Below are 24,624 nucleotides of genomic sequence, written 5' to 3'. Positions count from 1 at the left end.
GAAGAGGAGGAGCACAGCGCGTCATTCGAGAAACAGAGAGTCTTGAAACCGCTGACGCGAAAAGAAAGACGATAAGCTGCCGCCACGCTCTCCTGGCTGAGTCCACAGAAGGGGCAACGCAACCGCAGTGTGATCTGCAGCAAAATGAAAGGTGAAGGGCCGCAAAAGCCTGGGTGATGGTGTGTGTGTGTGTGTTAGGGGGATGATGGCAAAGGGGTGTGGTAGTGAAAGGGCAGTAAACGCATGTGTAACGCTTTGTCCACATCGAGCTCCCCTAACCTCGCTCGCTTCTGCATCATCCGTGAAATGTCCCAACGCTGCTGCAGACCGACGCGCGGCGGGCTTCCAGAGCGGTGGGGCACGCCATCACGCGCACGCATAACAACAAAAAAAAACTCCGCAAATTTGCTGATGAGGTTTAGTCGACCTCAAAGAAATGAGGGGGAGAGGTGAGCAGAAACGACACGAAACAAAGTATATGCATGCGCACATCAACAGCGATGTCTCGCCCTGTATGCACGCACCCGCCTGCTGCTCCTCTCCCTCGCCCTCGCGCTTGAGCTCCTCTTCGGACGTGCTTCCGTCTCGTCGCCACCTCTTCGCGTCCTTCCCTACGGTCCCCGACGACTCATGCCGCTTTCTCCGTCGTAGCGTTCTTCTTGATCTGGCCAAACGCGACGCCACGGGCACGAGAGGCGAAGAGCAGCGAGCTACCAGACTCGCTGGCGTTGTAGCTCGCCGGGCTCACACAGACGAACATGAGCACCTTTGCCTGCCCGGCCATGGAGTCCTGCAGCAGGAAGGTAAGGACCGAGTTGCGGAAGGGGACGTGCTTGGAATTCTGGGCGAGTCCCGCAATCACGTCGCCGAGTGCCGACAGCGATTTGTTGATGGACACGGCTTCCTTGAGGCGCTGACCCTCCGCGCCACTCTTGTCCAGACGCTCACTACCGGCCAAGTCGATCAGCGACAGCTTGCCGTAGCCCTGCATGTTCGTCTGTTTGTTCGTGGTGCGCACGATGATGTAGAGCAGCATGTGTGACCGAGAGGAGTGCTCGTTCATGTTTGTCATGCCCTCACTGCGGTGCGTCTGGGCGGTCGCCATGATGCCGTTGATGTCCCCCGGTGACGTCACTGGAACCTCCTTGAGATTCGTCACGTACGTGCCGAACGGCCCGCCCTGCTTAACCTCGTACGTCGTCCCAGCCGCCTCTTTCTTCGTGGCCAGCAGGTCGCGGATCTGCTCGCAGTAAATCTCCAACACCGACACCGTCACGGTGGACGACTCCGTCTCTCTGCGCTCCTCAATGATCTCGAAGAGCCGCTCGAGGGCACGTGTGTTGATGCCCTTGTGCTCGCCCTCCGATCCGTTCATCGTGAAGGTCTTGCCACTGCCAGTTTGGCCGTAGGCAAAGATGCACACGTTGTAACCGTCAACGACACTGTCGATAAGCGGGGACGTGTCCTCGAACACGCGTAGCTGGCTCACATTCGGCGGGTAGACCTCATCGAACTCAAACAGCTTTGGCCGCCCGTTGGGGTCCGTGAACTTCACAGCGTCCTGCGAGGGGTACGACATAACATCCGTGTATCCGCCCTGGATTTCCTTCGGCAGCATCGGTCGCACACGGCAGTAGACGCGAATGTTGCCCTTCAGCTCCTGGATGGTGTTGTAGTACTGTTTGCGCAGCTTCATCTCGCGCTTGTACAGCTCCTGCGTCCATTGCAGCGCCTTGCGGTCAGCCTCACGGTCGACATCAGCTGCCCGGATCATGGCCGCCATCGCGGTCGAAATCTGCGCAGCATAGTAATGCGTCTCCTTCATCATGTCACGGCAGCGCACCTCCTTCACCTCGCGCAGGCATTTGCGCATGTTTGTCAGACAGCTGCGCATTCTTGCAATCGCCGCCGGCGACGCAGAGGTTGCGGCGCCTGCCGCCCCAAGAGAGCCGGCACCCAGCACCGGCAGAGGCGCCAGGCCGCTGCCAGCGCCATTGGTGCCACCCTCCAGCAGCTCCACACGCTGGGCGTACTGCTCCAGCAAGCTGACGGCCTCCTTATTCTTCAACTTGGCGTCCTTGTACTTATTCTGAAGCTCCTCGTGCTTCTGGCGAAGATCCTCCAGCTGCGAGCGCAGAGTAAGGGTCTCATTGCGCTCCTGGGACACCAAATTCTCCGTCTCCTGCTGTGCCTTCTTCATCACCGCGGCCGCGTCTGCACGATGGCCAGCAGTACCGTACTGGCCGCCCCCGTTACGCCGGCGCAGCCGCCGCTGCTCGTCATCATCGTCGCTATCCGCCTCCGCCAAGTCCTCGTCGGCCATGGCGCGCATCTTGGCACCCTCGCCCTCGCCGACGTCCACGCCGGTCATGGCCTCGAAGAGACTCAGAGCCTCAGAAAAACGCTCGATGAGGGTCATCAGCTCAGCTGAGATGCGTTCGTGCTCGCCGGACTCGAGCATGCGCATACACATCAGCTTGTGCTCCTTGCATTCGTTGGCGATCTCGTTGTCTGGGAGAATGTTCGGATGCTCCAGTGCGTACTCGAGAGAGGCCAGATCTCCCTGACACTCCAGCAGAATTGTCTCCTCCAAGTCGAGGATGTCGTTGCGGTTGCCCGAATCCAGCGAGGCAAAGTTGAGATGCGAAAGCTTAGTCGCGCGCTGCTGCTGCTGGTTCTTGCTTACCTTGGCGGAGACACGCTGGAACGGCTCACTGAGGGTGCGGCTCTGCTGAAAACGCTGCAGCAGACGGTGGTGACCGTTCGTGTGAAAGCGCTGGTACCACGCCAGAACGGTGATCATAATCTTGTCACGCACCTCCGGTGTAGTGGTCGTCTTAGCAACCTTGAACAGGCGATCTGCCCACTTATCCGACGAAAGCATCACGGCAAACTGTGGACCACTCTGGATGAGGCACTGATCCATGACACATAGCATGCGAAGCTGCGTTGAAGGGGGGTTGTACTTGAAATTCTGACGAATCGCCTCCAGCACAAGACTACCGTTACCGCGGCGGATGTGCTCGACGAGGCGGGTCGTCGCGTCTGGGTCGCCATCCGGATGTCGCGATGTCAGCTGCTTTGTGATGAGCTCTTGCACCTCCGCCTCGGTTTTGCTGAGTGCCACGTTCTGCGGAGTGCCACGAGTGGGCGCCAGGCTCATTTTGGTCTCACTTTTTTGTCCGGGGGGGAGGGGGGAGGGACTCTTCGTAGGGGGCGAGTGGGTCTCTTGGCCGACGCAGTATGGACGCAGCGATACGCGAGGTCGAGCCGGGAATAGAGAGGCGTAATTCGCAATGACAAACGGGAGAGAGGTGGGGGAGAGCGGGGTGGGAGCCGCGGCAGCAGGAGGAGCAAGAGAGAAAGAGAAGTAATGCACGCAGGAAAGGGGCGCACAAGTATGGCGTGTCGTTGACCCGAAGGCACTCAAGTTTTGTATCCTTTGGAGGCTTTTGTGGGCATAAATGTACTTCGTGGCCACAGCGGATGGCAAAGGCGTTCATCACCAACAAAGCGAGGGCGTAGGCGTGAAAGTGGAGCAGCGAGTGCGGAATGCCGGCAACAAAAGAAGGCAGGGAGGAGGGTCACACAAGCAAACGAAAAGGTGGGTGAGAAAGAGGGAGTGGGTCGGCGTTAAATACACGCAAGGCGCAAGATTATTATACAACAGGCGGTATGCGAAAAAGGCATAGGCATTCTCTCTGCATGGGCTCGATAAGCCGAGGTCCCTTTACTTCAAGTAGGCCCTGTGGAGCAGGAGCTAAGAGCAGTGGCCGGTGCATGCGCCGTGAAAGAGCACCGCCGCGTTGCGAAATACCTGAGGGTAGCAGCCGCATGCCAGCCCCGAGGCAGCAACAGCCCTCAGCACCCGCCTTCCCTCCCTCCTTGCAAGAGCCTCTGCCCATGTCCTATCACTCCGTGCGTTCGATGGCAAGGGGCAGATGCCCGCCCCACAAAGGAGGGCCTACGAGACACCTACGCAAGAGCAATGCATGGCGTTCAGCCGCGCAGTGAAGGGACTGTTGCACTCGACGACCTCTCACTGACCACGAAGAGCTCGTCATCACTCATATGCACTTTAAAACACTTCGCTTCGTCCTTTCGCGGGTGGTTTTCCTGCGTAGGAAAAAGCAGTAGGCGGTGCGCGATCAGAGAGCAAATAGACTTACACACCTATCCAGCGTCAGGAGCCTCGATGCATGCAAGAAACGAATTTTCTGTGAATTTTCTTCACTTGCCTTCTGCATCACAGATATGAGCACACAGCCTCTTTTGTTTTTCACTACCCCTTCCTCGTCCCTACGCCACCAGCTCTCTCCAGGGTTATACACGACCTTTCGCAAACAAACTCACAGCACCCATGCCTAAGCACTGCCCCTCCGCCTTCTCCAAAAAAAAAAACAGCAGATCGCAACAGCAGTACTTTCACAACCGTCATCAACCTTTTTGGCACGGTGCCCTTTCTCAACCCCGAACCCGCCAGCAAATATGTGCATCGAGCCACGGCCCGCCTGCCACTGTGCCACCACGGCGGCGAAGCCCTCGCCCTCCAGAGCGAGCCGTCCTGCCGCCCAATGGCAGCATGCATCGGATGCGCTCTCCCTGCCTCCCGGCACCCCTCCTCTGGCGGCATACGGCGCAGTCGGCGCAACGCAGACACGGGTGGGCACCATGCCTAGACCCAAGCAGAGGACACCCTACAGCGACTGGCTCCAGGGCGGAGGTCGCAGCGGCTGCCGTGCGGGTAGCAGGATGGGGAGAGGGGAGTCCAGGCACGTGCTGGATGAGCCACAGTAGTCAGCCAGCCGCTCTCTGCAAAGTAGAGGGGGGGCACAGATGGGCAGCGATAGACACCCGCCCAGATCGGTAGCCCACGCGGCGCGAATGCAATGCGCGTCATCGCACTGCCGCGCGCATACCTGAGGAAAACGAAGAGCGGCGTGGGCAAAACGATGAGCCGAAGGAGAAAAAAAAACAGCAAGAGAGTTGACGGCAGGAGAGGAGACCAGGGGCCTTTGTGAGGAGCCCCAAATGCACGAGTCAGCGACAACTAGCAGAGGGAGGCGCATCGAGACCAACTAAACAACAGGAAAAAGAGAACGACCGAAGAGACGAAACTCAGTCGAGTCGCATTTTTTCCACTGTGCCTCGCGTCTGCCGCTGCACCGGAGTTGTGAGCCCCACGCGGCCCGGCCCGACCGCACAGGCCCACCCCGCCGGGTGCCGAGCAGCCCTCAGAGACACGCGTTACAGCCACGCGCCGACCCAGTCACCTCAGCACGGCCCCCGTCCAAAACGCTACACACACACACACGCTTCGCAGGTCGCCCCACAGCAGCGCCTCCCACCGTGCAGCTCGCGCCACCGGGTGCATCCCCCCTCCCGCCGTGGCGCAGGCCCTCCCCACACCAGGGCGCCCTGTCATGGCTCGGCGGAGCACGCTCCAGCCACGCCGGCACTCCACCCACCATGTAGATCGCACAGCCGTGTCCACCATCGCGGCGCCCCACGACGCAACGCCATGCAGGCCCTGCCCGCTGGCATCCGTGACGAGAAGTCCAGCTGGCCCCCTTCCCTCTGGCGTGGGCACGTGGCCCTGTCACCGCCACGAGTGGCTCGGTGTTGGCAGGAATAAGGGGAGGGAGGAGTAACGGAGCTGCATGGCCCCCCCATGCTCAGTGGGCGCCGGGCGCTGAGGAGCCGCGCGCTGCGGTGTGTCCCTCGCCATCAGGGAAGAGTAGCACATACACAAAAGTAGAGCCTGTACCTCGGCGCGCGGGGGAGAGGAAGAGACGTATCGAAGTGGGCAAGACGGCGTAGCAGGGCGGATGTGTCACAGAGAAACGGCAAGGAAGAGGGGAAAGGGGAAGAAAGAGCGTAGCTGCATGCGGCGCTCATTCGGTTTATGCGGGCAAACGTATTGGCAAACTGTACATCGGCGCACGCGTGCAATGGAGGAATTTTCCCATTAGCGGTCTCTCGATCGCTTAGCAGACAACGGTCTCAGAGAGAGAGAGGTCACAAGAGAAGTCCGCAGCGGTTTTCATATGGCAGATGGCCGTCAGAGGAGTACGATAGACACACATATATATATATATGTATATGCGCTCCACGTCCTCTCCAGAAACACGCTAACGGATGCACGCATGTATGCACAGCGCACCTTCCGCTGCTGGGCCACGGCCCAAATGCGAGTCGTGTACGGCGGGTGGAAGACGTCAGAGAAAAGGCCCGAGGCGCACCACGGCGGCGCAAGAGACGCATACACCTACGCAGGCAATCGAGTGCCCCTTGAGGAAGAGGGCGAGGCGAGGGATAAAATCATGGCAGCAGGCTTCTAGCATCGATCTACCCCCAGCCTTAGCCATCTCTTGCTGGTGGTACACGACAATAGAGGGAAAAAAGGATTTCTCAGAGGCATCACATGGCGAGACCGGTACCGTCGTAGCGTCTCGGATTATTTGGGCAACCAGGACTTGAGGCGAGATGACGCCTCCACCCGTCCATGCCGCTTTTGAAGCGGTCATGACACAGCGGGCACACACTGTGCGTCGCCACCCCCTCAATGCACTTCTTCGCCGAGACGTGCTCATTGTACTCTGTTGCACGCACTGCCTCGTGGCATCGAGGACACTCCCGTACCAGGCGTCGCTTCGCACATTCAGTCACCAAGTGCTGCTGCAATAGGCATATTTCCGTCACCTGGTCGCACAGTGGGCACGGGCAGAGCATCGGGCAGGCACTCACGTAGTGCAGGTCCAAATTATGCTCGTTGAAGCTTGAATTGTACTCCCCGCAGAACTGGCAAGTGCGTAGCCGGCGGTGCTCTATCTCGCCTGTCGACACACGCGTCCGCTGCGCGGGTGGCGCAGAGGGAACGCGAGGTTGAACTTCTTCAGCGGCTCGGGCAGCAGCCTCTACTGTACGAAGCGCCGGCGAACGCCAGGGATCTGCCTGGGGCAAGCCTGCACTCTCTCTGCTGCGCCGCTGGACAGCCAAGGTGTCCGCCTGCATGTCGGACACCTTTCGCACAATGCTGCGGGCTGAAAGCTGGCTCTGCTTGTACTGCTCCAACTGCTCTTCGACCAGTGCCTGCTGTGCTGGCTTGATGTCCTCCATATAGCCGCTCGTGGAGCTGGGGTCCATGTAAAGCAACTTTGCCAACAGGCCCACCGCGGCCTGCCGCACTTCGACGTTGGAGTGCTGAAGGCTCGGCAGCAACACCATAGAGCACAAACTGCACGTGTCGAGGCCATCGGGAGTGTCACACATGAGTCCAAACTCTTCCACAAAGGTGCTAAGAATGTCAATGCGCGACACATGCGCGCGGACGCTGGCAAGCCTCTTGTTTGGCTTGTCCGGGTCTGCCAGCAGCAACTCCACGATGCGGCGATGGCCCAGCGGAGAACGGGCAAGAGCGACCATAGTCTCCTCGACACTCTCTTGAACGCGTGTGTTCGATTCACCGAGTCGCACCGTCAGCTCCGGAAGCACCTTGCTCACCGACTCAGCAACCTGGTGGGCCGAGGCCCCTGGCAGTTTGCCTTGCACGATTTTCGTGAGAGCGCTGCAGGCAGCGATGGCAGCACCTGCCACCTTGTCCCCGACGCCGTAGCCCCTGACAGACATGTACAGCACTAGCTGTGCCCATGCGGTATCGCTGTGAGAAGCGAGGGCCTGACTACCTTCACTCGACACCGCGCCGCGCAGCGCGGCCTCCCGCTGCTGTCCTTTTTTGCTGAACAAGCATGCTACACAGTATACGCCGAGGTCCTTCGTGTAAGGCTTCGCCGCTGCGGCAGCGTCACCGGCGAGTGGCGATGGCCCGGTCGGCAATGTCGACGCGCGCTTGATAGCGGTGTTGAGGGAAACTTCCCAATCAGCGCCGTCGCCGGCGAGTGGTACCTCATCCTCGTCAGCGCAGTTCTGGTGACTTGGCTGACCGACTGTCAAGTCGCCTGTGGCGTCAGAGAGGTCATAGTAGCCCTTCCCGCCTACTACTCGTTCGTCATACGCGTTCCACCCACCGTGCGCGAGGCGCGGGGAGGCGGTGCCGCTGCCATTACCATACGCCGCAGCGCTGCCTGAAGCATCTGCATTGGAGGCGCGGCACTGCGGCGATGGTGGGCAAGCATCTATCATAGCCATGGTGGGCGGTACCGTACTTGATGGGGCAGCGGCGATCCTCTCGGTTTCCTCTCGAAGCGCCTCAATACGCAGTTTGAGCTCCTTGGCAAGCTTGTAGTCCTCCGCCGCCACAGCGCGTTGTTTTTCTACGTCGAGCCGCGCCATCTCACGCTCGCCGTTCTCGATCGTGATGATCCGCTGCTTGAGCGCCTCCGCGGTGTCAAAGTCCTCGTCCTTCACAGCCTTTTGCTTCATCGCCACGAGCTCGCCGATGCGGGCGCTGAAGTTGCTGGCCACCCTCGCTGGTGTCTCAGGCGTACATTCGCCCTTCGAAGGCGGCATCATCTCATCCAGTGGCACCATGGCACGCTCCCCTACGGGAATGGCGAGTGGGGTGTCGATCCACTTCTGCAGTTTTCTCAGGAGCTCACCGTGCGCCACCAGGGCCACGACGCCAACCTGGTGAAACATGTTGTAGCTGTTAGCATGGGGGTTGCGCAGGACCAGCTTCAGGTACGTGCAACGATGCCGCAGGCCAACAGTCTTGAGCTCCCTCGCCTGGTAGTCACTGGCCGCGTTGTTGGAGAAGCGAACATGGCCAAGCCGCTTGAAAGTCGCCTTGCTATATGGACCACAAACGCCATCCTGCTCCTCTTGCGCTGTCGGCTCAGCGATAAAAACAATCATGCACGACGATATTTTACTTTCGCTGGCGAGAATGCGGAGGGCGCTTACCGACACAACACCATCAAAGCGAAAGCCAAGCTCCTGCGGGTACGGTGCGTGTTTCCGTGAGACCCATCCACACGAGTGCCGATCCTGCACGCGGAGGGCATCTGCCCGGTGGACGTCATCTTGGGAGCTAACGTGGCACAGGTACACATGCAGGCGAGGGCCATACCTCACCTCTGATGAAAACATCACGAGCACTTCAGCACAAAGAGAGAGAAAAGGGGCAATTCAATGATCGAAACAACGAGGAAAGAGAGGGGTGCGATGATCTCGCAGCTGCTCTTGCTTGTCAGGTGACTTCAAGTTGCCTCTCTCTGCTCGTCACCTGCTACAGGAAAGAGTAAGGGAGCGAGGCGCAGGTGTATGTGTGTGGGGGGGAGGGGGAGGGGGAGGGGCTTGGAGGAGCGACGCGCACACAAGACGCAAGAGAATAAAAATGGGACAGCAAGCGACGGGCGTTTCTAATCAACGATGTTGACGGCGCGACCGAAACGGAAAAAATACAACTGGCAACGTACACAAACACCACCGCCAAGCGCTGCTGCACACGACGAGAAACAGAAATTGAGTTGCGGAGCGCGAAGAAACAGAATCCGTCGAGGCCACGACTCTCACTCGCGGCGGGGGTCTACTCTCGATGGTTCCCGTTCCCCTCGAGGGTGGCCAGTTCGCACAAGAGCGTTATACAAGATCGCATACAGAGAGAGAGAGAAAGAGCGCCCCCAAGAGAGACGACGATCGCAGACGATGACGGAACTCTTTCGACTTGCTTCTCTGCTATTGCGAGTAGGCGATGTGTGTCATCCCTCCCTCCCCCAGGAAAGCACAGCGGCTCCTCGCCTTCCTACACGCGGGAGAGAGGAGGAGGAGCGAGAGAGCACCTATGCCTCGGCGGTTTTATCAGCCCTCTAAAGCTCGCAGGTGAGGAAACGAAAAAAGGGAGAAACGCGGCAATGAGAAGCGTTTACTCTTTGTGCTGAATTCACATGAGGCAGAGAAAGAGAAACACAGGAAGAAGACACGACGTGGGCAGCGGTCATATGACCACAAGCAGCAATGGAAGGGGCCAAAATGCCGTGCACAGACGAGCCGCACGAAAAAAGCGGTGGAGACAGAGAAAGGGTGGAACTCGCGAAGTGTAAGAGAAGGGGAAAGGAGCAACACAGAGTGAGCTGGGGTGTGTCCGTATGCATTTTCTCATCGACGCTTCGTTTCGTTGCAGAAAGGCGTGTGCCGTCCTTCCTCTGCTTGACCTATCACAATCGTTTCAGGAGCACTCGCACGACCACACGAATGCAGTGTAGCTCTCACGGAAAGCATCGAAGCGCTTCGTGCCGTTCGATCGGCAGACGAAGACGGCGGCAGCACAAACGTATTTTCAGTCTCATCATGTGCTCCCGCTTTTCTCCAGCAACTCGGCTGGGCGGATCGCCACCTCGCTTGCCGGCGATCCGCAGTAGCGGTAGCAGCAGCAGCGATGGAGCCACTTTTGGCCGAGGTGCCTCCTTTCTGCCTCATATGATTGCCTTTGGCGTTTACTCCGCTTTTGCTTATGACTTATCCGAATGTGCGCGCCTCGCCTCCGCGCCGCCCGTTACACGGACACTCCACTGCGGGTGTTTTCTGCGAGAGTCGCGAAAGGTGCGCTTAACAACAAAAAACAGATCACCAACAGCCTCGCAGCAAGCGACTTCAGTGCCACCCCGAGGGGAGACAGGAATGAACTAAAGAGAGCGACCAAACGTAAATGAAAGGAGGCGAAGAGCGGCGAGCGGAGGAGCCGAAAGATCGACAGCGACACCAAGATTAGACCGTAGGGCGGGAGGGGGCGGACGACGGTAGCGCACCTCGATGTGTGTGCCTCCCTCACGCCAAAGACCGCAGCCACCCGCTCCCTCCTGAGAAGGGGAGAAAAGCGAGCTGCGCAGCGGGAAAAGGGTCACGAAAACGGGACATGCCGCTTCTCTACGGCTCCTCATCGTCGTCCATGTCGATTTCCTTGCTGCCCTCAACCGTCTCCTCACGACTTCCCTCAGTGTCGTTGCTGCCCTGCTCGCCGGCAGCCTCTTCCGCACCACTCTCCTCAGCCTCCTCGTCCTCCTCCAGCTTGTATTGGGGAGGCACCAGGAAGTCAGGATTCATCTCAACCACTCCGTTGGGCAATATGACCACAATGTCCCTCACCGCTGCCGCCAAAACTTCCACGAGGGCGTTGAGGTGGTCCGTTCCTTGCAGCTCCTCGGCTCCTTCGAGCCGCTTGCCCTCGGCAGCTGCCAGCGAGAAGATTTCTGACGCAGCGCCGACCTGCGCAGGGGTCAGTGTAATGTCGCCAGGCGCCCGCATGACGGCCCACGGCACGTGGCTCCCCTCCGACATCTCGCGCAGGAATGTGCGGGCTCCGAGCCGAAGCGCGTTGTGCGCGTCTGCGCGCGAAACCTTCTGGTACTTACTAGCCTTGCCCCTACCCCTCTTCATTACGGTGGAAATGTGGACGAGCTTGCTTGGCGTGGCATTGCTGTAGGTGACATCCAGTAGGGTAGACTGGCTACGCTGCTGGCCCGAGTTGAAGCTTCCGTTGCCGGTGAGGCTGCTACTGGTCACCTTGCCCATGGTGCCCGCGTCCGACGCGAAGAGTGGGGACACGTGAAAGCCACCATCGCGGCGCACGGCGCGGCCCAGCTCGCGCAAGAACTTCTCCGCCACCTTGAGCGGGTTCTTCTCGCTAACCTCCATCCCGACTACCACCGGCACACAGAACGCCTGCGACATAGTTGTTTTGTCCGCGATCCCGTCAAACAAGACACACCCCATCGCCTCCGGCTCCGGGACGCGCTCCACGAACGCCACAGAGCGGAAAAGCACATCACCGCCCACCGGGTTGCGCAGCTCCTTCATCATCACGGCATCCTCCGCAAGCTGCACCAGCGTCACCGACTTGGCATTTGGAATGGCAAACTTCGTGTGGACCTTCTCTTCTTCTGCAGTCAGACCGGAGCGGATAAGCTGTAGCTGAGCGGCGCGCAAGGGCACGGTGCTCACACTGCTCTCGTTGGCCTCCCTCGAGAGAGTGCGGCACAGCGTACGGCGGCCGGTGTTGGGCAACCCAATAACAAAGGCACAAATCTTGCCTGTTAAGTTCGTTACCATCTTCTTACCGCTGCAGCCCTCATTCTGACGGAACTGATTCAGCACCCGCAGAAACTGGCGCTGAGCTCGCTCGCTGTGCACCGAGAAAGGTGTGAGCGTCGCTACAATACTGTCGCCGAGGCCTCGAGGGTAACGCTGCTGCAGAGCGAAGGCTACGAGAGCGAGCTGCGATACCATAGCGGGAGCCGAGACCACATCCACCTTGGTCAAGGTGAAGAGGAGCAGAATTTTCCTCCCTTTGTAGTCAGCGGCCTGGTCAATGATAGCGTCCAACAGAGTCCACGGAATCGACTGCACCGCGAACCGTACGTCGAGGGTTACGACGTACGCGGCAGCAGGCAGCTCAAGTGCCGGCGCATTGGCAACATTGGCGGCTGCAGCCGCAGGAGGAAAGACGAGCTCCCTCAGCGCGCGGTTAAACTGGACTCGAAAGTTATTTGAGTCTTTTGCGGAGATGTAAAGCAGCTGACGCCGGTTGCTGGGCTGTGCGCCGACGCCGATTGTTTGGCTCTCTTCGCCGCCGTCGGCTTTGGATTCGGTGCCTGCGCGGGCGCGGCGCTCTGCCTTAATTACACGTGCCATTTCGCGCGCCTGTAGTACATGGCTGAGGATCTGCTCCTTGTCTGGGTGCCGATTCGACACCTGCAGCGCCAGCTTTGCCATGTCACGTGACTTCTTGCTTCTTTTCGGTGCCATTCCAGACTTTTTCAGTGCCTTCGCCGCCTTCTTCAAATCCCGTTTGTGCTCGCGTTTTTTTCGGTCGATCTTGTGGCGCTGCTTCGAAGGCATGCGCTTCGACTTGGACGCCTTTATCTTCACCATCTTATCTGCGTATCGGTGTAGCCGAAGGATAAGGAGGCTGGGGGGGAGGCGCTCCACCGGACGATGGAGATGGCCAAGCAAAACGACGAGCGCTCCCAGGCACAATGCAGATAATGAAAAACTGCTGGGCCTCAGATGGCGGAAATCTTTGGAACGTACACAACGCTAGTTTATGTGCGCGCTAATGATGCTGTCGCTGTATGTTGTGCGCAAGGAAGCGAACGTGCGCGCGGGGGGATCAACAGCACACGGGAACGCAGCGTACCAAAAACTGCCCTCAGCTGCACCCTCGAGATCGCATTTAAAAAAGGAAAACAGGAAAAAATGAGTGAAGTCAGAGGAATCATGCAGTTTGACTTGCCGGCCACGCGACGATTGCTCAAGCCGCTGGCGATAGGTTCGCGTGCGACAGTCCGTCTCTCTCCAGTAGCGCTTCATTGACGTCGGAATCGTAAGCGAGAGGTTAGGGAAGCTCTGATGAGAAGCAGCTGAAGCATCATTTCCTTCAATGCAAATGCGCTGCCTTCACCCTTTCCCTTGGGCGCAAAACGAGACGACGGGCACATGCAGCGGGAGGCTTGCATGCTGTGTCTACGTCTCAGCGGAGTACACCCGCGGCAAACAAAAAAGAAGCAATCACGTTTGCCCTCGGTATTTTGGTGCTGTTTTCATATACGAGCTCATGTTGTGTGTTGTTCTCGATGAACATCTTTGGCGCCACTAGGCGTGGCTCGCTACTTCTACTACTTCGCCAAACTGCATTCCCTGCGTGTGGAGAAAACCGCCTTCCCCTCTGCCCTTGGCGAAGACATCCCCCAGAGCAGTTCTCAGCATTAGTAGCCGATACAGATCCCAGGCTCGTTTCCCAGTGGCGTTCATGCGGCTTAACAGCAGGAGACGAAGTGTATGCGAGCGGGATACTCCGAGGTGGAGAAAGGAAAAGGGTATAATTCGAAAAAAAAAAGAAGCGATATGCGTACCATACCAAGAGATCGCACAAGACGGCGGAAGGCTACCGCCCTCTCCCTAGGTACTACTCGGAAGGAGTGGAAAAGGGGGAAGGAGCGGGAACGATGACGTGGGCTTGTCGGCAATTGTGCGCTACTATGATCAAGGTGGCAGAAAGCAGAGGACTCAAAAAGCCTGTTGTTGTATCTTCGCCTCTACTCGTTCCCAGATGCACCTCACTTACGAGATCGGCCAGAGCGCCTCCTACGAGGAGTGTGCTCTACCGCCTCCAGGGTCACCACGCGCACTCCTCCTTTCGTCCCAGCCCACCACCACCTGCGTACTCCTTCCCCGGGTACGTCGTCACAGACGTCGCCGCTTCAGTAGGGCGCGGGAGCCTACTACTAAACGAAAAAAAAGGCAAGAATCCTCCTTCAGGTATGCAAGGCGCGAAAGCGGGGAAGGGGAGGGGAAACGATAGAAGCGCAAAATGCCCGCGCAGAGGGGGAAGGCACTAGAGGAGGGGCACAGCACAAATACACCGGTAGAGGCGCACTACGTCTATCGGAAAAAGGGGGGAGAAGACAGAGACGCACAAGAAAGCAGCGAGAGCAGCGGCAGGTGAAGAAAAAGAAGCTTTCCAGCGGGCTAGCTGGTGTAGCGACGTGGATGTCACACGTCCTCTACGCAGACGTTGTCGAGGACGCAGCTAGGGTGGTGGCAACAGAGCAGCCGTTCAGACCAAGCTTCGGCTGCGTGACGCCGTCAGGGTAAATAACGACGGGCACGTCAAATCGGAACTTGATCAAGTTGGTCGCGGCGAGGAGCCTCTGCACTTCTTCTACAGTCATCTTGCTAAGGTCGACGCTCCGCTCAATCGCCTGCCTCATCTGGTCGGCAAGCGCTACATCCATCACGCGGTTCAGCGCACGGTACAGCTGCACCATTCGCGGTGCAGCGTAGCGGCGTTCGGCACTGTCTGGCGCACGAAAGCGCTCTGGGCGGTTCACGTACTGCTCCCACTCGGCAACGATACTATCGAAGTATGCACGTTTGCCGTCGATAGTGCCGCTTTGTACCCATCGCTTCATCCGCATGCATCGCTCGTCCCACTTGTGGCGCCGGTCGTAGTCAAAGTCCTTGTGGTACCACGGAAGGCGGCGCGTCTCTGGCACGTCTGGATCGAACTCCGTGTAGAAGTCAGCCCAGGTCTTCGCCATGGGGTTGCGTGTCTTGTCCGCCTTGATCTGAGCAAAGGCGTCACTAGTGTAAATGGCGTAGTTGCAGTTATCCGAGATCCACTCATTGAAGAGCTTCTCCTGCGACGCACCGATGGGTACCTTGGCCCAGTTGTATTCCAACGGCGCCAGCAGGTATCGAAGACGGAAGTAGAAGGCGTCAGTCTTCCAAAGGCGCGGGTTCGGCATCTCGCGCATAGCCTGCTTTAGGTACTTCTCGTATTCTTCAAACCGAGTAGAGTAGAAATTGTCGTCCTGGTACGCCAGAGTGCGCTCTGCATTGATGCGATTAGATTCCGGGCTGGCCTCGCGGATCAGGTATTGGAAAAGCTGCTCGCGGTTGTGCGTATACAGGTCCTCCATGGAGGTCTCCATGAGCGTCTCAATATCCTTCACCATGCGGCGGTAGCCACGACGGTTCTTACTAGCGTAGTGCTTCGGCTGGTTGTAGCCACTCTCCACCCACCCCTGCATCTCGCGCCGCGCATTCTGCCGGTCAGGGTCAACGTTTTTGATGTACCAACCTTCGTAGTCAAGATTCTTCTCCCAATAGTTCGTGCCGTCCGCTTGCCCCTTTTCGAAAAAGCCTTTCGACGCTGTCCAGGAGATTGGAATGCGGCCCGCAATCTTGCGAAATTCCTCCTCGCACCGCTCACCGAGCCACGACCAGTGGCCGTTGTGCGGGCCTTCGCGGCGCTGCTCCTCACCGTTCCAGAACTCGCGCTCATGATTCATGAGGCCTTCTTCCTTGGTGTACTGCTTGCTCAGTTCGTCCATGCTCTCGTGCTCAAAGTACTTCTCGATTGTTGCGCGGGGGCGGCGGAACATGACAGATTCTTGAAACTCCATCCAGCCGTTATGAAGCAAATGCCGAATCGCATCAGGGTCTTTGGTATGTTGGTTCTGCAAAAAGCGGAGGCGAATTTTGTCCTTCATCTGCGGGAGGGGAATGAGCAGCCAGTAGTAGTGCTTAATCATCGGCAATGACTTGAGGATCGCACGATAGAGAGACATCGCAGCAGCCTTCAGCTCCCAGTTCACCCCAGCACCTGCTAGCAAAAAAGTGCTTCCTTCGCGGCGTCCTGTGACAGAGAGGAACTCCATGTGAGGATGATGGTTCTCCATCGGTGTTTTCGGTAGGACATCGCGGTAGTCGACTCCCTCGTTAGGGGGCTCCCGCTTGTAGCCATGGTGTCGCATCGCCGGTGGGCCCCCAGAAAAGTAGGGCGCCTGCTCGAACTTTCCTAGAGATGTGTTGAACTCAGGCGTCTTTATGTCATCAGATGGTCCATGTGGCACGGCGTATCTCGGCGGCTTCAGAGAGCCTACCTCCTCCAGTTTGTTGGGGTATTTTTCCTCATAAAAAGTACTACAAGGCTTCCCGGCGTCAAGCGCAGGAGCGTTGCCCACGGTCGGTGCGTTCGATTTGGGTACATTGTTGGTATCCGAGGGCCCGGCCTTGGATGAGTTGAAGCGCACCGCTGAAGCCATCACACCCAGTGAAGTGCACATGTGTTGCAGCATTTTGCGTTGCACTACAATTCACTTCGAAAAAAGGTTGCGGGAGACACGTTTTGCGGGGAAAGGGAAAAAGCCTGTGTCGCTATGACGGTAAAGCAACAGAGTTGCCTGGGAGAAATGAACAAAAATGGAAAGAGGGAAGAGAAGAATGGAAAGCAGAGGGCGCGCCCATGAAGTGTAAAAGAGGTTCGCTGCTGCAAAAGCAATTATGTTTCTCCCTGTGGACATTTGGAAATGGGGTCCTCGAAGGACGCTGAGGGCCCACAAATGAGCCGCTAAGTGGTGCAATTTCCTTCATGTCTCTAAGTAGCCACACAAGCCAATCCTTCGCTGCATATATTATCCGACGCTCTCAAAAGTATCTAATGCTTATGTCAGATTAACATTTCTTTCTCGACGCTCCAGAGCACAGTCAGCGATCAAAGTGTACGCTGTAACCCGATAATTAGCTCAATTAAGACACGGCTGATGAACATGCATTTTGCGTTGAGCTCACCCTAGAGCTCTTTTAAAGTGATTTGATGGTCATGAGAACCAATGCAGTTTTTCACAAGGTATTGGCTTCACCATAATGAGGAGCGCATCTTTAGTGCGACAATACAAAATAAAATCATTGAAAAACTCTGGGTCCTCTCTTAGTCAAAGGGAGCACTCAAGGCGCTGTGATAGCCCGCAGAGACAATAACCACAAAGAGCCCTTGACGTGAAGTCTGTCACATGGATAAGGCGAGCAGCCAGTATGCTGGCTAAACAGATACGATAGCCTTTAAAAAGACTTCTGTTGCTGGTAAGCTGCCTGTAGAATCAAACTGCAGTGTTAGTGATGAAAACAGCTCGGCACGCGCGAAAAAAAAACATTTGAAAGAAGGACTTCCAATAGTTTGTGTGTTAGGATGAAAGTGGCACTAATGTAAGCGCACTCGCAGTTATCTCAGTACCGTATTTCTTTCCTTTCAAAGATGGCGGTCGCACTACGTTCTATTGGTCTCGCTTGCTCGCCATCATGGATTCGTATTTCAGAGAGGCAAATCACTGAAAAAGCCTACACTTAGCTCCTCAAGAAATCACCCCACACGCCTCTATCCAAATCTCTCGGGCTTCGCTAAGGAAATCTTATCAAACAGGAGATTTCAATGCTGATTATAATTGTTATTAGCCAAGATGTGTTTGCCTCTCGACACGGAGCTTTCTCTCTCTTTTCAGCATGATAGCAAGCGTGCTGGCTTTGAAACTAGAAGGGAGCGCGCATTCATCACATATACTGCAATACCCATCACACCAGAGCAGAGGCGAACCAAAAAGAGGAAAGTGCTAGACTCACAATTACTGGCGGAGCTGCACCTCAACCCAGAAACCCCAGAGAAAATCGGAAAACCATAGGTTCATGAGGTCCCCGATCCTTCATAGCTTCCAGTTCGCCCCCTGAGAAAAGTTTCTTCCATTTTTAACTACCAACATGCCGTTATTAATGGCGCTGGCGCGCGAACTCAGCTACCGAGCACCAGTATTCCCTGCCGGGATAATCGGATACCCCATTGCTGCTAAGCCAATGTTACGTGCAGGCCACAAAAGTGTTACAATCCGCGGAAGGGCAACTGTGCGGGATAACGAAGTTCACGAAACAGATTTTTTTTGCTCCCTCGAGCATCTGCGCCATCCACCAAGTGTGCGCCAACGCAGCATTAAAGACGCACTTCTGCTTCTCCATATGATCTCCGCGACACCGCGCCACACTAGGCGAACGGCTGCGCAGCACACGCATAAAACGATAAAAAGGTCATATACTGGAAGGCTGATAGTAGCCGAAACCAGGCTCAAGAGAGAAAAAACACTTGAATTTTTTAGCCCAGGTTATGCAGTACGGAAAGCATGGGAGACAGCACTGTGACTGCTTTTCGCCATCTAAAAAAAGCAGAGAGAGAGAGCAGCTCGTCTTTCCCAGTTTCAGTAAGAAGAAATATATGTGCAGCTCAGGCCTTGAATAGGAGTGTGGGAAAAAAAGGTGGAAAGCAAATCACCCAAGAGGGAAGCAAGGATTAATTCGACACGCGCAAGAGCTCCAAAGATAGCAGGAGGTGTTCTTCAGAAGCAGTGGCTCCTCGCCTCCTTTGACACAAAATTCAGATCAACGAGTGAGAAACGAGCGCTGAGATGAGAGGGCTCACAAGAAGCCCAGGCAGAAGGGAGCCCACATAACTATTAGTGCCTCGAACATGAACGTCAGGTGTTTGATCAAAACAGAAAAGCTGTGATCTTTTAGTGACTTGAAGTGTCTACTTCCCTTTTGCCATTCAAGAGAAAAAATGTGAGCCGGCGGCTCATAACGAGCTAAAAAGCCGGTAAGGCTAGAACGGAAAGTAAGGTGCACCACCTAAGTCTGCGACTAGTTGGAGTGTCGAAAAGAGATGGGGCATGACTTTCTCAGGAGCACCAAGTTCCTCCACCCTACTCTTTGAAAAACAGTATTGCATGATTGAAGCGAGGCATCGCGGTCCACTAACATCAAGCAAGAACACTATGGGGCCAACTCCATACACTTCTTCCGTAGAGGATTTTAATTCACAGCTGCACAACAAAAGAGAGCAGGCAACATTTGACCACTAGAGCACAACATGATAAGACAACGCGCGCCAGATTTCCTGATTAATGCTCCGTGCTTCACATTCAGCGTGGGGCAGAAATCGCGCAAGACTTCATCTGCGCACCAACAGTGAAGGAACCAACAGAGAAAAGCTGCTTCATAACAGGAAGCAGTAGCCAATTGTAAAGTATACCTCGCTACTTCAAATCAGCTCAAGAATAAGTTGCTCCTGCGAAACGCGGAACACATCAGCCTCCGCACAACAATGCTCCTTAGCCAGAAGTTTGATCGAAGAAGCAGTGTGCATAGAAGAAAACGCTGCATCGGGGATTCGATATGCTATACTCTCTATAATCGTAGTCGAAAAGTTGGTGGTGAAGTGTATTCAGAGAAGCTGGACGCCAATGTAAGTTCGAGCGCTTGAAGAGAATGCGGGCCTCGCCGTGCTCTTTTTTCGTGAAGCACATGCTGTAAGCATTCTTTATCGTTTCTGAGTTTCAGAGCAACTTGAAAGAACGTCTAGTGGAGAACGCACGTATATAGGAACCATCCGAGTTCGTTGTGCCACACCAAATCTTCCTGCAGCACGTTCCCAGGACCTGGGGTAAGAAATAGCTTTCAACCCCTCCTTCAAGAGCATTCAGCCTAATTGGTATAGAGCGAGTCCATCATAAAAGGTGGCGTTTGCTCCATCTGCTCGTAGCCCTGCAGCGCCCACACGAATACTACACCCCGCTTTCTACTCCAAATGCTGAAGCCATCAAGGAAGAGAGAGCATAACCGATAGAAAACGTTGCACACGTGTGCTTGGCATGAGCTGCTAGATGGGACACAATCGTTCTAGCGATGAATGAGCCTCGAGAGGAAAAGTGATGGGGTCCTCAGAGCGGTCCGATTGTTCGTTTTCAATGAGTCTACATTGCCGCAAGCTGAGGTAACGGTGATCCACCTGCGAGTGACTGATATAGCAACACGACACAGAGAGTGCCTTATACATCTTGATCGCATAGTGGCCCGAACTCCAGCTTTCCATGGGGGGGGGGGCAAGAAATCAAGCGGGTAGCTATCTAATGCAATGAAGTCACAGGGGATGGCAACAGGAGGTGGGGGGGGGGCAAAAGATGAATGCAACGAATGTTTTTCATCGATTGTTTCATAGATGTGGCTTCCTCTTCAGTGCCACCCATAGGCAGGGCTGCACACTCGTGCCGTCTCCTCGTTTTGCGTCCTAGTACAATCGAGAGGCGTGAATGGAAATAAATTGTGCATAGTGGACTGAAGCAGAAGTGCATGATGTAGTAAGCTTCTTCCAATGTAACATAGATTTTTTCACGACCCCCTTTTAGCCAAAGTGAAGCAACTAGATGAACACACAGCAGTGGTATTCTTTTCGTACGTATGGCGATCCTTCAAGAAAAATATTACCTTTTTTGTGAATTCCGAGTGGACATCTTCGTGATCCAGCAACACGCATCTCTTTTTTCTGCTCCGCGATTTAGCAAGTGAAGCTTCCCTGGGGGTTATGAGCAAAAAAACCATTTGTTTCTATTTTGTTGCTTTCACTGACCACAACTCCTCCTCGGTGCGTTTGTTGGTGGGACCGGGAAAAAAAAGCATGGAAGCCACGGATATAAATGAGTGACTTTTTGATGAAGGGAAAAATTCGAGCTTTTCGAAAGCTCTGACAACAATGGTGCTTGTACTACGTCGGAACGGTGTTTTTCCGTTTTTTTTTTCGCGGCCTTGGCTAAAACATTTTGCTAGATGTCCACTGGAAGCTTTCTGCTGATTGGGCAATCTGTCTTCCCTTTATATTAGGACACCGCAGCTACAGCAACATCTACAATTGCTTCCAAGGATTTCCTTATTCCGTTTCTTTGAAGAAAGACATGAAGATGAGCTTGAAAATGGGCTCAATCTGCTTCTTCACTACCAGGCCTTACTGTATTTTTTTCTAGCGCAGAGACCCGCGCTGCGTAAAAAAACAAAACAATGCTTTCTTTCCAGGACTATGTTAAATTGCCCCATCCTTTCACTCTGCCAATAGTGGGATTCGCTGGCTGAGTGAGTTGTGCTCGATATGTCTGTTGCCTGAACGCCGCGTGATCTGCTTCCTGCTTCGCCATCCGTCCCATAAAGCGCGAAGAAGCAGCAGTCAGGGACTTCATAATGCATCTCAGCATTGAAAGAAATGAACAGCTTCCTCATCGATGCTACGAATTACTGTTAGAGCCCTGAGCATGACCCACCGATCTGTATTATTGACAATCCCTAATTTTTTTCGTTTGATTATATCAAGAAAAGAACACCACTCTTTAAACCTTTTTATATCGAATTGCTTCTCAAACTATTCTTAATCACGGTGACACTTTGAGTTCTTGGATGGGGATTTCACGTTTACTCCATGAACCAGTTGCATGCGAGCGCTAGTGCGCGCATCCTTCAACTGAGTCTATACTGATACTCAGATTACGCGTTGTTGGCACTTAGATTGCAGATTGCATTTATTGTGGCGCAGGGTTTTTATTTTGCGACGAACGCAGTCATGTTCTGTATTTCGGCGCAGACGAATTGGTCACATGAAGACTCGCCGAGAAGCGCTATGGCATTGTCTTATCTGTATGCTTGTTAGTGAGGCATTAGTGCCCAATGGCCACATCTTCTCATCCTTTATGTAAGGAATCGAAATGCTTTGACTCTTTGTTGATGACGGAATAATCCTGGACAATCTTTTCGTGATGGGAAGAAGTTAGTTGTTCTTCTTTAACCTTAAAAGTTGCACACAGAGAGTTTGAGGGGTGAACCTGCGTCTGCGCTGCGTTTCTTCAAAGCGCGGTTTGTTTTGTTTGCTGTTACTGACGACTGTGCAGTTGGTGAGGACGAGTTGCCTTTCTTTTTTTTTTTGGAAGCACCCGAGTGCTGTTTACTCTTTGAAAGCGGAAGTGTGATGAGCTGCGTGTTTGTACACTCGAGACGTTGGGGAATAGGCGACAATAACTCAATAGTTTTGAACAGAAAAGTGGAAATGTCGGCCATGAGCGCACAAGTCGTTGTGCACCACCATTTTTACCCTTTTGACGTTTATGATACACAGTCTATTTGCCCCCAAACGTGAAGAAGAGACCTGATCAACTTTTCTTTTCCCAGTATTGAGAGCTGCTGAAAAGAAATGAAAGGGTGACAAGTGCACAGTCTCAGGACACGCAGTCTTTGAGGGCTTGAGCATCTTGCTAAGATCCTGATTACACACTCTTCACTCACTTCTTTAGGTTTTTACAGTGGGAAAGGATGACTGGTAGAGAGCAAAAAGCGCGTTTTTGCTTTTACGCATGCCCCTTTTCCAGAAAATGGCTATCATGCTGCTGCTGCTCAACATTGACGATAATCTGAGCATTTGTGGAGTTCGATATATGTCCCACGGAATTTTATTTCTGAGGAAACAAAAAGAATACTTTTATAACTCCTTCTTCGAGTGCTCGAATGAGTTCCAATTATCGATTATTCTAGAGTTTGCTTTCACGGACGAATAAGACAATGCGCCAGCTGTGACATCAATAAAGCAGTGCGTTGTCTTTCTCTCAAAGTGCTGAAGATTTTGTTCAAGTAATGAGGGAAGGCACACATTGCTCGTGAAAGCAGGCGATGCATCCATGTGCAAACGGCCAGTCGCGGAATAAATAAGTGACGAATCAGGACTTGTCGTTTCACAGCTACTCCGGCCTGTTTATAGGGGGCATGGGCCGAAAGGTTAACTGCCGATATTCTTTCTGCGACTTTTTCATTCAGTGCCACCTACCTCCATGCGGAGGTCATCCGTGAACGATCACCGCCTGAATTTTTTTTTAGGCGATGGAGGGGCGTTGCCCTTTTCTCCATCTGTAGCTCATTTAGTGGCTTTTTCATTGCACATTTTTGTCCGAGGGGAGAAAATTATGCAATTCCCCTGATTCAGTGCAATATGAGCCGCGGTAGAGCTCAGCATGAATAGGCGACACTTGTCCAGTGGTAGACTCGGCGTCCCATGTGTGAACAGGGTCTCTTTTTTTTTACATGGTGATTTTTCTTCGAATATCTGACTCTGGCACACAGCTGCATCAATCTTGATGAAACCGTTATTCAGTTACATGTGTTTGCTAGTGAGGGAGAAGCACCGAAAAGGAGGATTTTTTGCTCATGCCTGGCATATGCTCACTGATAAAAACAAAGAAGCCAAACCAATAATATATAGCCTTCATAACTTTTGATCTGTTGTATCTGTGCCTGTGCTATGCATATGAATCGACGTACTTCCTTTCGCCTAGGAGTGCGCCTGCGAGAGGAAGTGTTTCCTCGATTTCTGTCGCAGAGCACTGGCCGTGGTTAAGTGAGATGTCAGTGGCGAGTGCGAGGCTTATGCCTCCTGTAGGTTTTACTCGGCATGTACACGGCAAGCTATGTGCTGATGCATATATCGGCTTGGGTGCGTATTGCTCGATTAAGAAACTCTCAACCTTCCCCTCTTCTAATTTTTTCTTTGCAGTTTTTAGCCAGCTGTCGAAAAAATACCCAAGTTGTCAACAGTTGCTATCGATAGCGGCACTTGTTATCACAGAATTGGTTGTTGCACAGACCTTTAGATTCTTCTCAGCAGATTTTTTCGTTGCACACGTTCTGTACCCATTGAGCGACGCTGTGGGCGTGGTCCAAATTAGGAAAAGCACCCCAAATAGTAATTTGCTTACTTGCGCAGCTCACATGAGCGAGGATTGGCCCCAGCACTTCCCACCGAGGGGAACAGTTCCAGATCCCGAGGTGTATGATCAGTGCATCGATGCCTCTGTGCTGCAGTGGTGGTATGCCAACGCGCACCTTACGGTGAAGGACGAGGAGAAACCTTCCTTTGCGTTTTTTGCTTCCTTCTTCCGGCAGGCAGAGGATACAGCTCTTACAGCCACTACGAAGCGCTTCGACGCTTGTATGTGGGGCCTCGTGGACTTGAAAAATGAGAAGTTCTACGCGGAGAGTGTGCTTGACCCCGACGCAATCGAGCAGCTGAAGCTTCGTCTTGATCCTGCGGTGACAGGGCGGAAGGTGGAGCATGTGCAACAGGCGCTCCTAGAGCTTTTGAACAAAGGTCGTGTGCCGCGCCCAGACCGTCTCCTGAAGAAGAAGGCCACGTACACGCAACGGCCCTTGAGCATTGCACTGGACGACTGCTGCGTGATGCGAGCTTCACAAAATGGTGCCACACGACGCTACACTTTTTCAATGAAGAACGCCGCGGACGACGTTCATGTGGAGGTGTGTATGGAGACCCAGCAGCAGCCCGTGATTCATGGCATGGACGGCCGTGTGAACGGCATGTACTACTACTACTTTCCGTCGATGAGCGTGACGGGTCATGTTGTCGTGGACGGTGTGAAGCGAGAGGTGACGGGCTTGGGCTGGTACGACCGTGAGGTGGACGGCTCAAATTCTCTTGCAGGCCAAGACGCCTTGTACAGTTGGTCCTGGCTGTCTCTCCATCTC

General features: G+C 54.6%; 5 protein-coding genes across 5 annotated transcripts in view; 1 reads left to right on the top strand and 4 right to left on the bottom strand.

Annotated features, from left to right (window-relative positions):
• Positions 1 to 628: 628 nt before the first annotated feature.
• LSCM1_06213 (uncharacterized protein) lies at positions 629 to 3,163 on the bottom strand (the record flags this gene model as incomplete). The annotated part of the gene is made up of 1 exon (XM_067323645.1): positions 629 to 3,163. The coding sequence occupies one exon, from the start codon at positions 3,161 to 3,163 to the stop codon at positions 629 to 631; it is 2,535 nt and encodes an 844-aa protein (XP_067179274.1).
• Positions 3,164 to 6,420: 3,257 nt separating this feature from the next.
• LSCM1_06212 (uncharacterized protein) lies at positions 6,421 to 9,048 on the bottom strand (the record flags this gene model as incomplete). The annotated part of the gene is made up of 1 exon (XM_067323644.1): positions 6,421 to 9,048. One exon carries the CDS (start codon positions 9,046 to 9,048, stop codon positions 6,421 to 6,423), a length of 2,628 nt encoding a protein of 875 aa, XP_067179273.1.
• A 1,776-nt stretch (positions 9,049 to 10,824) lies between these two features.
• On the bottom strand, positions 10,825 to 12,828 carry LSCM1_06211 (uncharacterized protein; the record flags this gene model as incomplete). Its single annotated transcript, XM_067323643.1, has 1 exon — positions 10,825 to 12,828. The coding sequence occupies one exon, from the start codon at positions 12,826 to 12,828 to the stop codon at positions 10,825 to 10,827; it is 2,004 nt and encodes a 667-aa protein (XP_067179272.1).
• A 1,631-nt stretch (positions 12,829 to 14,459) lies between these two features.
• Positions 14,460 to 16,538, bottom strand: LSCM1_06210 (uncharacterized protein; the record flags this gene model as incomplete). Its single annotated transcript, XM_067323642.1, has 1 exon — positions 14,460 to 16,538. One exon carries the CDS (start codon positions 16,536 to 16,538, stop codon positions 14,460 to 14,462), a length of 2,079 nt encoding a protein of 692 aa, XP_067179271.1.
• A 7,312-nt stretch (positions 16,539 to 23,850) lies between these two features.
• Positions 23,851 to 24,624, top strand: part of LSCM1_06209 (uncharacterized protein) — a gene marked incomplete at both ends in the record, with an annotated part of 2,229 nt that continues 1,455 nt past the window's right edge. Inside the window, one exon of the mRNA XM_067323641.1 lies at positions 23,851 to 24,624. This exon is cut by the window's right edge and continues 1,455 nt beyond it. Coding sequence (XP_067179270.1) covers positions 23,851 to 24,624 — 774 coding nt within the window.

This window comes from Leishmania martiniquensis, chromosome 19, assembly GCF_017916325.1.
Source record: "Leishmania martiniquensis isolate LSCM1 chromosome 19, whole genome shotgun sequence".
In the NCBI taxonomy this organism is placed as follows: domain Eukaryota; phylum Euglenozoa; class Kinetoplastea; order Trypanosomatida; family Trypanosomatidae; genus Leishmania; species Leishmania martiniquensis.
This window is presented reverse-complemented; position numbering and strand designations above follow the sequence as displayed.